Source organism: Nerophis ophidion, linkage group LG20 (genome assembly GCF_033978795.1).
Source record: "Nerophis ophidion isolate RoL-2023_Sa linkage group LG20, RoL_Noph_v1.0, whole genome shotgun sequence".
Lineage (NCBI taxonomy): Eukaryota > Metazoa > Chordata > Actinopteri > Syngnathiformes > Syngnathidae > Nerophis > Nerophis ophidion.
Genome location: NC_084630.1, coordinates 25,270,243 through 25,285,320, shown reverse-complemented (window position 1 = coordinate 25,285,320; position 15,078 = coordinate 25,270,243). Strand labels below are relative to the sequence as shown.

General features: G+C 38.0%; 2 protein-coding genes across 4 annotated transcripts in view; both read right to left on the bottom strand.

Moving 5' to 3' along the window:
- The window catches only part of LOC133538924 (palmitoyltransferase ZDHHC5-A-like), a 31,908-nt gene extending 29,599 nt beyond the window's left edge, over nucleotides 1-2,309 (bottom strand). For both annotated transcript variants that reach the window (XM_061880845.1, XM_061880844.1), the window contains exon 1: nucleotides 1,939-2,309. The gene's annotated coding sequence lies outside the window, so the exon portion shown is untranslated. The remainder of the gene's footprint in view (nucleotides 1-1,938) is intronic.
- Nucleotides 2,310-4,713: 2,404 nt separating this feature from the next.
- pold4 (DNA polymerase delta 4, accessory subunit) lies at nucleotides 4,714-14,806 on the bottom strand. 2 transcript variants are annotated; one of them, XM_061880842.1, is made up of 5 exons: nucleotides 14,600-14,806; nucleotides 11,297-11,412; nucleotides 9,798-9,881; nucleotides 9,521-9,632; nucleotides 4,714-6,467 (listed from the first exon to the last, which is right to left on the bottom strand). In XM_061880842.1, exons 2-5 carry the CDS (start codon nucleotides 11,397-11,399, stop codon nucleotides 6,443-6,445), a joined length of 324 nt encoding a protein of 107 aa, XP_061736826.1. In that variant the 5' UTR covers nucleotides 11,400-11,412; nucleotides 14,600-14,806; the 3' UTR covers nucleotides 4,714-6,442. The 2 variants fall into 2 exon arrangements, with proteins under 2 accessions (XP_061736826.1, XP_061736825.1); XM_061880841.1 differs by lacking the exon at nucleotides 14,600-14,806 and having other exon boundaries at nucleotides 11,297-11,435.
- Between the last annotated feature and the right edge of the window lie 272 nt (nucleotides 14,807-15,078).

Here is a 15,078-nt window from a genome sequence, read left to right as displayed (position 1 = left end):
GGGTACCGGACTGTCTTATTGTGGCGGTCTGCTCCCTGTACGATCAGTGCCAGAGCTTGGTCCGCATTGCCGGCAGTAAGTCGGACACGTTTCCAGTGAGAGTTGGACTTGGAGTTGTCCTTTGTCACCGATTCTGTTCATAACTTTTATGGACAGAATTTCTAGGCGCAGTCAAGGCGTTGAGGGGTTCCGGTTTGGTGGCCGCGGGATTAGATCTCTGCTTTTTGCAGATGATGTGGTTTTATGGCTTCATCTGGCCGGGATCTTCAGCTCTCACTGGATCGGTTCGCAGCAGAGTGTGAAGCGACCGGAATGAGAATCAGCACCTCCAAGTCCGAGTCCATGGTTCTCGCCCACAAAAGGGTGGGGTGCCATCTCCGGGTTGGGGAGGAGACCCTGTCCCAAGTGGAGGAGTTCAAGAACCTAGGAGTCTTGTTCACGAGTGGGGCAAGAGTGGATCGTGAGATCGACAGGTGGATCGGTGTGGCGTCTTCAGTAATGCAGACGTTGTATCGACCCGTTGTGGTGAAGAAGTAGCTGAGCCGGAAGGCAAAGCTCTCAACTTACCGGTCGATCTACGTTCCCATCTTTACCTATGGTCATGAGCTTTGAGTCATGACCGAAAGGATAAGACCACGGGTACAAGCGGCCGAAATGAGTTTCCTCCGCCGGGTGGCGGGGCTCTCCCTTAGAGATAGGGTGAGAAGCTCTGCCATCCGGGAGGAACTCAAAGTAAAGCCGCTGCTCCTCAACATCGAGAGGAGCCAGATGAGGTGGCTCGGGCATCTGGTCAGGATGCCACCCGAGGTGTTTAGGGCACGTCCAACCGGTAGGAAGCCACGGGGAAGACCCAGGACACGTTGGGAAGACTATGATTCCCGGCTGGCCTGGGAACGCCTCGGGATCCCTCGGGGAGAGCTAGACGAAGTGGCTGGGGAGAGGGAAGTCTGGGCTTCCCTGCTTAGGCTGCTGCCCCCGCGACCCGACCTCGGATAAGTGGAAGATGATGGATGGACGGATGGATGGATGGATGGATGGATAAAATCAGTGTCAGTTGAGTCAGTCCATAGGTTGCCTGCAGGGATTTTTAATGTCCAGCAGTTGTCAATATTTAGTGCCACAGTATTGATCAATACAGTTTTGCAACGTGTTGAAACGATACATGAAGCCTCATCAACCCATCACTAGTGTGTGTGTGTGTGTGTATATATATATATATATATATATATATATATACTATATATATATATTATATATATAGTATTGGATTTGGTGATGTATGGGTTAGATTAGGCTGATCGGCCATGGAAACCCGATCCATGAAGCTCTCTGCGTACTGTACGTGGGCTAATTGGAAGGTCACATGAAGTTTGGAGCGCTAACTGACTGTGCAGAAAGTCGGCGACCTCTTTACACTATGCGCTTCAGCATCCGCTGACCCCTCTCTGTCAGTTTACCACTTGGTGGTTGGGTTGGTGTTGTACCCCAACTCTTCAATTTTCATATAATAAAGTTGACAGTTGACTTTGGAATATTTAGGAGCGAAAACTGGATTTGTTGCGCAGGGGGCATCTTATTACAATTCCACGATCAAAATCACTGAGAGCGGCCCATTCTTTCACAAATGTTTGTGGAAAGAGTCTCCATGCCTAAGTGTTTGATTGTATACACCTGTGGCCGGGCAACGTGATTAGGTCACCTGATTCTGATCATTTGGATGGGTGGCCAAGTACTTTTGGCAATCTATGAGCAAGGGAGCCAGCATGAACCTAACATTATTGAGTTGCACACTCATGACATAAAATATCAAATATCACGTATATGACACGTATGCGATAATAACGTGACGTAATCACATCTGATTAATGGGAACTGTAGTGTGCGGACAATGGCTGCTATAGCCGATTAGCTGTAGCAGGAGGCTCAGATGACACTCACCTGTTTCCTGAATGGCCCAAAGGTGCGTTATAGTCCCAGATGTGACAGAGCATCCATTAACGTCCACGGCCGAGGTCACTAACGAGGGATGAAATGTGGGCGGAAAACCTTCTCCTTGTCACACGGAAGCCATGGCTGCTGCTAGTCAGCTGTCACCGCAGCTGTGGTGATTGCTATCTTTTTAAATGCTGTGACGAGTTGGACGCTGTGAAGAATCACAACACGTCTCAACTTCACCGTTCAAAATTATAACAAGCGCCAACCACCATTTGGGTTTGTTTATTCCTCACGTAAACCTTAATAGCAGCGAAAAGCTTGATAAGAGGAAGACATTTTCTCTGTGACGTCAGCGAACACGTGGCACAATAGAAGAGCCCTGATTGGACTGCGGCTCCTTTCTCCCCTTTGTCTCGCACGAGACGTTCTACCCCTCCCCAAATTACGTGAAATGGTCTGGTTTGGTAAATAATTCAAACCATAAGAAGTCATCGTGACACCATTTTAATGTCCAAAAATGCCTCTTTTAGAATTGTGTTTATTTAATTTAAGCTCCTCGGCCGTGAGTGAGTACAGGAAGCATTTTAGTGCGGTTGTCATGTGACAGTCACGTGACAATATCAGGCAGCACTGCTTCCCCAAAATGGCAGCGTGTCAGAGCAAAAATTAAAGCAATTTTTACAACGATATTGCTTTATTGGGATACAGATATTATTTGAACTATATTAATTCAGTGAATATGTTTTTGTCTGAATGCTCCAAAGCATTCACACATATGGTTTTCGACACCAAAATTAATCTATTTATTAAGTTAAGTTAAAGTTAAAGTACACACACACTAGGTGTGGTGAAATGTGTCCTCTGCATTTGACCCATCCGCTTGTTTACCCATTGGGAGACGAGGGGAGCATTGAGCAGCAGCAGTGCCACGCCCGGGAATCGTTTTTGGTGATTTAACTCCCAATTCCAACCCATGATGCTTAGTGCCATTCAGGGAGGTAACGGGTCCCATTTTTATAGTCTTTGATATGACTCGGCCAGGGTTTGAACTCACAACCTACCGATCTCAGGGCGGACACTCTAACCACTAGGCCACTGAGTAGGTGTTAGGTATTATTCACCCGGTTCAAACCATTCCAACCTCAAACTGTTCAGCCTATTCGGGAATCTCGGGCTTTCCCTTGACAAATTGCAAACATTCTCAGATATCCAGGTTTTCCTGGACCTTTTTCCCAATCAAAATGAATTGGCCATTTTTCAAACTTCCGCTATTTCAAAATTTGTCAACCTATTCAAACCATTCCACCTTCAACACATTCCATCATTCTGGAATTTTAAAATACTTTTTTTACAAGTTCCAAAAAAATCCAGGATTTTCTAGAATTCCTGGTTTTCCAAAGCCCTAGTTCCACGCTTTTTTCAGGAGACCACCCCTTCCACGTTTTTCAACGTGTTTCAACCGTTCCATCATCAAAACACTCTTTAATCAGGACACAAAACAAAGTTGTTTTTAGAACTGGAAAAATTCCCGGTTTTCCCGAAATTCCGTAATACCATTTCTCAATTCAACATGTTACTACTTCAACATCTTTTGACCGTTTTGAAAAATTCCATCAATTTCAACTCATTCAGACTATTCACGTTTTTTTTAACATTTTCAAAAAAAATCCCGCTTTTCCTGAAATTCACAATTTTGGGGGAAATTCCCATTCAAATGAATGGGATATTCTTTAAAGTTCCACAACCCCTACATTTTTAATGTGATTCAAACTGTTCCAACTTCAAAATATTCAGCTTGTGTGGGAATTGTGTGCTCTATTTCAAAAATTCTAAAAAGAAATCCAGGATTTTAGTTCAACTTCAGAATTGGAGCAGTCACACGCAATTCCTTCAGGAATTGCCTCATCTACTTATCCTTAAAATCGCTATGAAAAGCCTGAAATGACTTGTCACAGTATAATCATATAAACAATACATTTAACAAATGCCACTGTTTCAATAATTTGTAATGACCAACAAAAAGGCATTATTGGTCCTATTTCTTATTTGGTTCCTGATCAACATCTGAAATATTGCCCACCCCTATTCGCTAACGATGGTGCCAAGCAGAAGCCAGAGCTTGAAACGATTCTTCTGCTATTCAGGTCTACGGTTTGCGAAAACTTGTTCTCTCCGGTGAAATATGTAAACAGACAAAAACAATGTGCCATCATTGTTCAGAAGTGATTGGAGTATATAGGGGATCATATTAAATTTATATATATATATATATATATATATATATATATATATATATATGTATATATATATACATATATATACATATATATATATATATATATATATATATATATGTATTCATTTATTTTTTATTTTAGAAATGCATTTTGGGGGAGAACTAGTGAATAGTTTCACATAGTTTGTGGGCGGGTTTTGTGTGCCATTTTAAAAATTTAAATTAAGTGAGGCCACTGTTTGTTGCTGTGGTCAAATCCAGGTTAAAACACCCTTTTATTCTGAAGCTTACTTTGCACTACGATTTTTTACAGCTGTTTAACTAGTTAGCTTGCTGTCACAATACAATACATGTTGACAAAAACAGATTAGTTATCACATGAATGAGCCCTTCGGACCACAAATTGTATGTCGATGTCGACAAAAGCGGCCAAACTTTTTCGTAATAATAACACAGCAGACTTGATGAGTTGGCCCCATGGACAGTCAGGAACGGGGTTCCCCTGTATAATGCAGTATATATAACGCAGATACACAGCCATAAACCAGAAACCATTTATTTAAGGTAATGCAAAATACCCAAACAACAGCAGTTTGTTGAAAATAAAGTACAAAGATTCACAGAGAGAGCTCTAAAAAAAGTCTACAAATGAAACTAACAATCAACATCCAAACGAGAAGTGAAGAGGGTTTTAGTAGGGGACGTGCCAGCAACCTGAGGGTTCCTGGTTCGATCCCCACCATCTACCATCTTAGTCACGTACGTTGTGTCCTTGAGCAAGACACTTCGCCCTTGCTCCTGATGGGTCGTGGTTAGGGCCTTGCATTGCAGCTCCCGCCATGTGTGTGTGAATGTGGAAATAGTGTTAAAGCGCTTTGAGTACCTTGAAGGTAAAAAAGTGCTAAACTCATGTACCATTTAGTAGCCAGCCAAGTTAGTCCAGGAACACGCTTGAGAAACAAGGAACAAAAACTAATCCGTAAAAGAAGGTGAAGGACACGAAATGTGTAAAAGCTAGGAATAAGATAAAAAAAGATGTACTAGCACAGAAACGGAGAACTCATGTCTACACAAGGAACCACTAGAAGTTTGGATCATATCGGGCATCTTCCAGGTGTGAACACTGGTCACAGAAAACGTGTATACAGGAACTACAACAATAAAAGCTTGCATTGAATGCACTAAAAACTACAATCATAATAACACAGTAGGCACAAGAGATTAAAACTACATTGAGAATTTGTTGAATTAGGTTCTGACGTTGAGCAACTCAAACATAACGTTCCAACAACATGGTTTTTGACGACGTTGAGTTCTGACGTTGATTTGACCACTGAAATTTGGTCATTTACCAACAAATATTCTCCAACACAAATGCGATGTTGAAACAACATGCTTTTTGACTATGTTTATTATTATTATTCAATGTCAGGTTGCGACATTGGTTTGGGCATTGAAATTTGGTAATTTCCCAACCAACAATGTGGATCCTACATAGGACATCAAATTGTCTCAAGTTACAAATACAACTAGTTTGCAACGTTGTTTCAAAGTCAGTTTCAAAGGACATGTATGTATAAAAAAATTGCATCAATGTTTAATGCCTGCTGGGAAGGAACTTTCGGTTTTGTACAAGTTAGACTTTTCTGACAATAGACAGTTGCTTTATATTTTCACAGCAGCTGAAGCCAGCTGTGATAGGCTCTGGCTTACATTAATGAGGACAACCGGTATAGAAAATACTTATGAGAGATTATGACATGTTTCACTATTGCAGAATACAAATGCAAGGATAAAATTGTTTCTAAATGATTAATCCTCTGACTGTTAAAATGTTTAAACTGTCCAAGCTGTATTAAAAATCCTTTAATTGTGTATACCGGTAGTGTATGAAACTACAGAATGTCTCTTAAGTTTGGAATCATAGGTAGATATAGATATATACTGTAGATACAACCCAATCATAAAAATGTAAATATTTTTTTTTCTATTTAATATATTTATATCCTATGTAATATAAATATGTTTTTTTATTATTATTTTATTTAATATGTTTCAATTTATTTATATTATATTCAAGTTATAGTATTTAATTTTAATCTTCAAAACAATGATTTTGTGTTTTTATACTTTATTATTGATGTATTGTTTTTTTTAGTATAATGTATTGTGTAAACTATACTTCCAGATTTTAGCGACACCCTCTATACATTTAGTGCAAGTATGTTAACATATAATCCTTGATAGTGAAGTGATCTTCTTTGTTGGTCCTCACAAGGGATATTCACGCCATAAGCTGAAAAACAGACAATGATGCGATTAAGAGCTGTGACAAAAGAGGTAGCACAGCACAGCCGCCACTTTGCCACATTTTGTTCATTTTCGATGATAAAACCAATTCAATGTAAGTCAAAATATTGTACCATGAGTCTTATAAGTGTAGGTAACAAAGCAAGTTTATGTAATATATATTAATATGTCTCAATATTAACACATTTTATTTCAGAGAATAAGCTGTAGGCCAATGGAAACATACTTTGTTGTAAAAGTATGGTCACTTTTGTATTTTATTAAAGTCCAGTTATGGATCATGGATGTATAATCCTTCATCATGGCAGTCAAAATATTATTTTTTGTTCATTCAGCAGAGCATGAAAATAATGAAACCACTGTATTGCCCCTCTTGCTGACAACATTGATGCTGCTGCTGTCTCTGTAGTTCAATAGAAATGTCCTTTCTTGGTAATTTATCTAGGCAAAAATAATGATGTCACACTTACATTACACAGGCTGTAGAAAGTTATGGTGTATAATAAATGTTTCTGCAAACATTATGTTGGACAGATGTTGACAAACAGACACAGGCCGTCTAACCCAGTTTATGAAGGATTGTACAATCAGAGGGAATGTTCGGTCAGCGTTCTACCCTGTATTTGATCAGGAAATGTGGCAATTTTTACCTGAGAAAATTGGCAAAACGACTGGAGTCAAACACCCTCTCAGATGCGGTCAAACTAAAATAACAATATAAATATCTTACATTACGATCATGCTTTGTCAAATATGTTTTGTAACATAATTGTGATATTTCTACCTAGATAAATGCTAGAACATCAGTTAAGAATATCGGGGGAATTTTTTGTATCAGGCTTAAATAAAGTGTATATTCTTTTATAATACATTCTAGTTAATATTCCTCCATCAAATAAAAAATAGCAGGATAAATAGTCATTTTTTATTAATAGAGAAGGTTAAAACATTGGCATGTATCGATATGTCTGTCATTAACTTGTACAACATGTAATGTACAGAATATTAAAAGCATTTATTTTGGTAAAAAAAATCACAGATTATATTACCAAACCTCTTTGACAATCAAACCATGATCATAACAATCCACATATTGTCTTATTAATATGTGAAACTTGTATCTAAACATTGTGTAGCTCCTATGCTCTAATACAGGTGCTCCTAGAGCAGGAATATAAATTCTGTATTCTCACAAAATACAAAATGTGGCAAGACACAAATGTACTGCAAGTATTTTGTTATTGTCATTATGTCAGTTTATGTCAATTTTTGTGTCGATATGTTTGAATAAGTATGTTTAAAAACATTTAATTAAAGCAAAGTACCGGTAATTGTCCAGTCACGGTATTAAAAGCTTGAAAATGATCGGTCTGGCGTATCAATGCTAAAAAATGATGTTCAGTCAAGAAAATAAGTATTTGAACACCCTGCTATTTTGTAAATTCTCCCACCTGCGTGAGGTCGTTAGCTGCATAAAGACACCTGTCAACCCAATAAAATCAGTAAGACCCAAACATTAAGCATGGCTAAGAGCAAAGAGCTGTCCAAAGACACCAGAGACAAAATTGTACAACTCCACAAGGACGGAAAGGGCTACGGAGAAATTGCCAAGCAGCTTGGTGAAAAAAGGTCCACTGTTGAAGCAATCATTAGAAAATGGAAGAAGCTAAACATGACGGTCCATCTCAATCGGAGTGGAGCCCCATGCAAGATATCACCTTGTGGGGTCTCAATGATGCTAAGAAACGTGAAGAATCAGCCCAGGACTACACAGCAGGACTTGGTCAATGACCTGAAAAGAGCTGGGACCACTGTTTCCATGGTGACTGTTGGTAATACACTAAGACGTCATGGTTTGAAATTATGCATGGCACGGAAGGTTCCCTTGCGTAAACCGGCACATGTTAAGGCGCGTCTTAAGTTTGCCAATGATCATTTGAAAGATCCAGAGGAGTCATGGGAGAAAGTTTTGTTGACAGATGAGACCAAAATTGACCTTTTTGGTAATAATTCCACTATGCGTGTTTGGAGGAAGAAGAATGATGCGTACCATCTCAAGAAACCATCCCTACTGTGAAGCATGGGGGTGATAGCATCATGCTTTGGGGGTGTTTTTCTGCTCATGGGACAGGACTGTACTGTATTAAGGAGAGGATAACTGCAGCCATGTATTGTGAGATTTTGGCCAAAACCGTCCTTCCCTCAGTCAGGTCATTGAAGATGAGTCGTGGCTGGATCTTCCAACATGACAATGACCCAAAGCACACAGCCAGGAAAACCAAGAAGTGTCTTAAAAGAACCATATTAAGGTTTTGGAGTGGACTAGCCAGTCTCCAGACGTAAACCCAATTGAAAATCTTTGGAGGGAGCTGAAAGTCTTTGTTACTCAGCGACAGCTCAGAAACCTGACAGATGTAGAGAAGATCTGTGTGGAGGAGCGGGCCAAAATCCCTCCTGTAGTCTGTGCAAACCTGGTGAAGAACTACAGAAAACGTTTGACCTCTGTAATTGCACACAAAGGCTACTCTACCAAATATTAATGTTGGTGTTCAAATACTTATTTTCAGCTGTATCACACAAATAAATTGTTTAAAAAAATCAGAGATTGTGATTTCTGAATTTTTCTTTTTAGGTTATCTCTCATACAGTAGAAATGCACCATGCGTTAAAATTTCAGACCCCTCCATGATTTCTAAGTGGGAGAAATTGCAAAATAGCAGGGTATTCAAATACTTATTTTCTTCACTGTATCTCTGCAATCAAAAGCGATCATTTTTTTGTTAACTATGAACAAAATGCAATTAATCTCGATTAAATATTTTAGTTGTTGGACAGCTTTAATACAAATACAATAATTTCCAGTGTCTGCCTGTATTTTCCTGTTTGTGCTTTGTTTCCTCCCAAGATTAAAAGTATGGAAAACTCTATCTGACAGCTTTTTCATGATGTTGGTGTGAAGGGGGTTTTATAGACTGCAGATGTATGCAAATTATTGGCCAGTCGTCTCCATGATGTCATTTGTTGTTCTGTGTGTGTCACCTTAGATTGTACTCTGGATCAGTTTGGTTTTGTATAAGCAAGTCCCGGATCTCCTCAGGTGGATCCAAACCATGCACCTTTGCCCTCTCCCATCTCTGAAGCCTGCTGATCCCTGCAGCATACAAAGATACCCGGTAGTAAAAAAAAAAATAAAAAAAAAAGATGCTGATTCAAAAGTCGGCAACATCACTTCATGGATCGATGCGACCTCAAAGGAACTAATGCCTGTTGTCATCGCTTTGAAGAGAAAAGTCAAAATGTAATGTGGTTAGAATACCTGTACTGGGCCCAAATCTCCAGTCAAGGTCAAACTGTTGCAGTTTCTGTTGCTCTTCTTGTTGGCATGTTTCAGTCACAGTGTCTGGTTGATAAAAACAGATTTCCATCACAACAGGATCAAGAGGATTAAAGACATACTATGTACATCAGACCTGTAGTAGTGCTCAAGCACCTGCCCTTTTGCCCTGAGTAAGAAAAGTGTCTTTTGGAACAATTTTTTCTTCATTTATTTAAGAATAACAATTAGCTGAGATAGGCGCCAGCGCCCCCTGCGACCCCGAAAGGGAATAAGCGGTAGAAAATGGATGGATGGATGGAATTACTACTCTCTGTAATCAATTCTCCCTAAATATGGGGGTCATATATTTGAGTTCCTGTGAAAATTCCTTCCCAATTTGATCTATTGCTCCCCCGGCCCTCCTTCTTATGTACCGCGCTGAGTCTACAGTACTTCTCCACTGACATGCAGCATCAGACAAAAATCCAGCAATGTTTGTGAAATCACCTGACGTTGTTTGATGAAAAATTTATCACATTAGGGTCACTGAAAACCTTTCGACACTCTTGGTCTGAAAACACCTTCTCCTAGTCTAGCTGTTAGCTGACGTTTGTCATGTTTAGAGAAAAGAGAGAGGGCATACATGTCAATAATTGTATTTCAATGTATGGGTCATTTCCCCGGAAAATAGGGAAAAATAAGGGTTTTTAATTTTTATCACAAACTGCCGTTAAATCAGTAAAAAACATATATATATATATATATGTATATATATATATATATATATATATATATATATATATACGTAATATATATATGTGATGTATATATATATATATATATATATATATATATATATACATAATATATATATGTGATGTATATATATATATATATACATCACAAATTGCCGTTAAATCAGTAAAAAAACATATATATATACATACACATATATATATATATATATATATATAGATATATAAAATCAGTAAAAAACAAATATATACATTTGAGATAAAAATGTATACATATATATATATCACAAATTGCCGTTAAATCAGTAAAAAACAAATATGTATATATATTGTATATATATGTCTATATGTATATATATAAAATCAGTAAAAACAAATATACATATTTGTGATAAAAATTCATATATATATATATATATATATATATATATATAAATATATATATATATATATATATATATATATATATGTGTGTGTATTAATTGTTATGACTAATTGCCGTTAAATCAGTTAAAAACAAATATATATATATTTATATATATATATGTATATTTATATATATATATATATATATGTCGTAGGATCAGAATACGTACAAAGACCAAGGACCTTCACGCTGATGACGCCATCATCTATTCCTCTGCCACGATCATAACTCAGGCTGTGTCCAAACATCCAATCCACCAATATTTCATCCCATATATTTCATACAGAGGCAACATTATACAGTAAAATGATACCAACCCTGTGATGAAGGAGCAATGGGTCCCTTATCTTTTTTTGTCACTCTTCTTGCTTTCTTCACAACTTTAAATGAGTCAGTTATAAGGCCACTCTTGGTCGTCATGATGACAGATGTCCTGTAAGACAAAATTTTAAACATGTATTTTCATTTACACTGATTATTTACATCATTCTACAAAACCCAAAACCAGTAAAATTGGCATGTTGTGTAATATATAAATAAAAACAGAATACAATGAAAATCATTTTCAACTTATATTCAATTGATTAGACTGCAAAGACAAGATATTTAATGTTCCAAATGAGAAACTTGTTTTTTTTTTGTAACTAATCATTAACTTAGAATTTAATGGCAGTAACACGTTGCAAAAAAGTTGTCACAGGGGCATTTTTACCACAGTGTTACATGTCCTTTCCTTTTAACAACACTCAGTAAACGTTTGGGAACTGAGGAGATCAATTTTTGAAGCTTTTTAGGTGGAGTTCTTTCTCATTCTTGCTTGATGTACAGCTTAAGTTGTCCGGGGTCTCAGCCAATTTTCCCTTCAATTTTTCATGTGTGTGAGCAAACGCCAAAACTCCTTAAGCATTCAGTGGCGCACATGTGAGCGACGACACACGTGCATACTGTTATGCGCTTATCTTTTTATTCGATTTTATGCGCGGCCTAGATTTGCCATGCGCAGAGGACGCGTGAACAGTGTGCAATTGCACAGGCGCGTACCATAGAGGGAACGTTGGTCTCAGGCAGGCCAGTCTAGTACCCGCACTCTTTTACTACAAAGCCACGCTGTTGTAACACGGGATTTGGCATTGTCTTGCTGAAATAAGCAGGGTCGGCCATCATAACGTTGCTTGGATGGCAACATATGTTGCTCCAAAACCTGTGTGTACCTTTCAGAATGAATGGTGCCTTCACAGATGTGTAAGTTATCCATGCCTTACACCCTCATACCATCATAGATGCTGGCTTTTCAACTTTGCGCCTATAACAATCCGGATAGTTCTTTTCCTCTTTGTTCCAGAGGACACGACTTCTACAGTTTAAAAAAACAATTTGAAATGTGGACTTGTCACAACACAGAACACTTTTTCCCTTTTCATCAGTCCATCTTAGATGAGCTCGGGCCCAGTGAAGCCGGCAGCGATTCTGGGTGTTGTTGATGAATAGCTTTGGCTTTGCATAGTAGAGTTTCAACTTGCACTTACAGATGTAGCGACAAACTGTAGTTACTGACAGTGATTTTCTGAAGTGTTCCTGAGCCCATGTGGTGATATCCTTTACACCGTGATGTCGCTTTTTGATTTGATACCGCCTGAGGGATCAAAGGTCTAAGCCCGCTTACGTGCAGTGATTTATCCAGATTCACTGAACCTTTTGATGATATTACGAACCGTAGATGGTGAAATTCCTAAATTCATTGCAATAACTCGTTGAGAAATGTTGTTCAAAAACTGTTTGAAAATTTGCTCAGGCATTTGTTCACAAAGTGGTGACCCTTGCCCCATCCTTGTTTGTGAATAACTGAGCAATGAATCATGGCACCCACCTGTTCTCAATTAGCCTGTTCACCTGTGGGATGTTCCAAATAAGTGTTTGATGAGCATTCCTCAACTATCTCAGTCTTTTTTGCCACTTGTGCCAGCTTTTTTGAAACACGTTGCAGGAATCAAATTCTAAATGAGCTAATATTTGCAAAAAATAACAACGTTTTCCAGTTCGAACGTTAAGTAACTTGTCTTTGCAGTCTATTCAATTGAATACAGGTAGAAAAGGATTTGCATATCATTGTATTGTGTTTTTATTTACACAACGCGCCAACTTTACTGCTTTTCGGGTTTGTATATCAAACATTTTCAGTCAGGGGATAAGAAACCATTAGAAATTACCACCTAAATAAAAATATGTTACTGCAGCACCCATAATATCTTTACGTTTACATTTGGAGCATTTCCTCAACCTTACAAGCACATACAGGCAACATAGCCAACTGTAATGTTATTGCTCCTCGAAAGTTAAATTTGGGTTGCACGTGTGCACAGAGTAATAATCGATACAATGGTAGAAAGAAACTAAATGCGAATAGCAATTGCTCCTTCACAGTTACATTTCACAAACAAAATCAGAAAGCAATACAAAGAATATAAAGAATCAAGAATAATCCACAAAGTCAAAATAAAGACATGTAATACAATTAATGTGTATTATACAGTGTAATAATAATAATAATAATAATAATAATAATAATAATAATAATAATAATAATTAGCTTTATTGTTTCTAAGGGGAAATTTGTCTTGAAAATCAAGACACAACATCCATCCATACATACATACATACATACATACTGTACATACATGCATACAGTTCATATGATGACAGTAAACAGTGCGTATGTATAGCCATAGATATGAGATCACACATTCCACTCCCCCCGTATTGCACACCTCAAGTATTGCACTATACCAACATTACACTCCTTATTTTTGCATTTTTCCAGTGGGACAAAGTAAAATCTATACCTATTGAGTTGGTATGTTACTGTCCTGTACTGTTTACTATTTGGCATCAAGACAATTTCACTATGAAGTATGTGGTGTGGCCCCTGTGATGAGGTGGCGACTTGTCCAGGGTTTACCCCGCCTTCCGCCTGATTGTAGTTGAGAAAGGCACCAGTGTCCCGCTCCCCCGCGACCCCATAGGGAATAAGCGGTAGAAAATGGATGGATGTAAAAAATAAAATTAACCGCATTATGTTAATGCACCAGTCGAGAAACATGAGCAAACTACAATAATAACATCTTGTAATTTGATTTTGATATTATTTTTTGTATCCTGATAAATTGAATATTAACACCAATAAGTTGACTGATGAGCAATATCACATAATTTATTCAGGAAGTATAAATAACAACAAATAAAGATACAATACTATTAACCGGAACATGTAAGTGTAAAAAAAAAAACATGTTCTATTTTTAAACATAGAGAACAATCTGAAGTTGTCTTTATTTTTAAGTTATCGTGCCGTGATTTTACCAGTCCGGCCCAGTAGGGAGTAGATCTTTCTCCATGTGGCCCCTGATCTAAAATTAGTTTGACGCCCCTGCTCTATGTATTAGGTTGTATTCAAGACAACATAGTTGTAACAATTTGGTCTGTTTTATATTGTTTACACAGTAGATGTCTTTTCAGAAATAATTTAGCCAAGGCAAGCCGTCGTTGTGATAATGTTGATGAATTCAGAGTCATGTTATTGCACTTGTATGAACGCACACTTCTTTGTTTTTTAAAGCTCCTACCTTTTTCTTCTTTGTTTTTATTCGGCGGTATCAAACTTCAAAATGTTCAAACCTCTTCAGGTTATGTGCTGGTAAGATAAGTCTAATTAGTTGAAGAAAAACTCATAATTATAATAAAATGCGGCTTCTATCTGACAAAAAAACAAACAAACACATAATACACCGGAGATGTGACGTCTCCAAGATAATCTTCTTCTTCGTTACTAAAAGGCGGTTCCTACACTTCTATAGAGCATTACCGCCACTCTGTGGCTTGTGATGTTATCGTAACATCTAATTCCATCCATCCATCCATCCATCCATTTCCTACCGCTTATTCCCTTTGGGGTCGCGAGAGGCACTGGTGCCTATCTCAGCTACAATCATGCGGAAGGCGGTTTATACCCTGGACAAGTCGCCAACTCATCGCAGGGCCAACACAGATAGACAGACAACATTCACACTCACATTCACACACTAGGGCCAATTTAGTGTTGCCA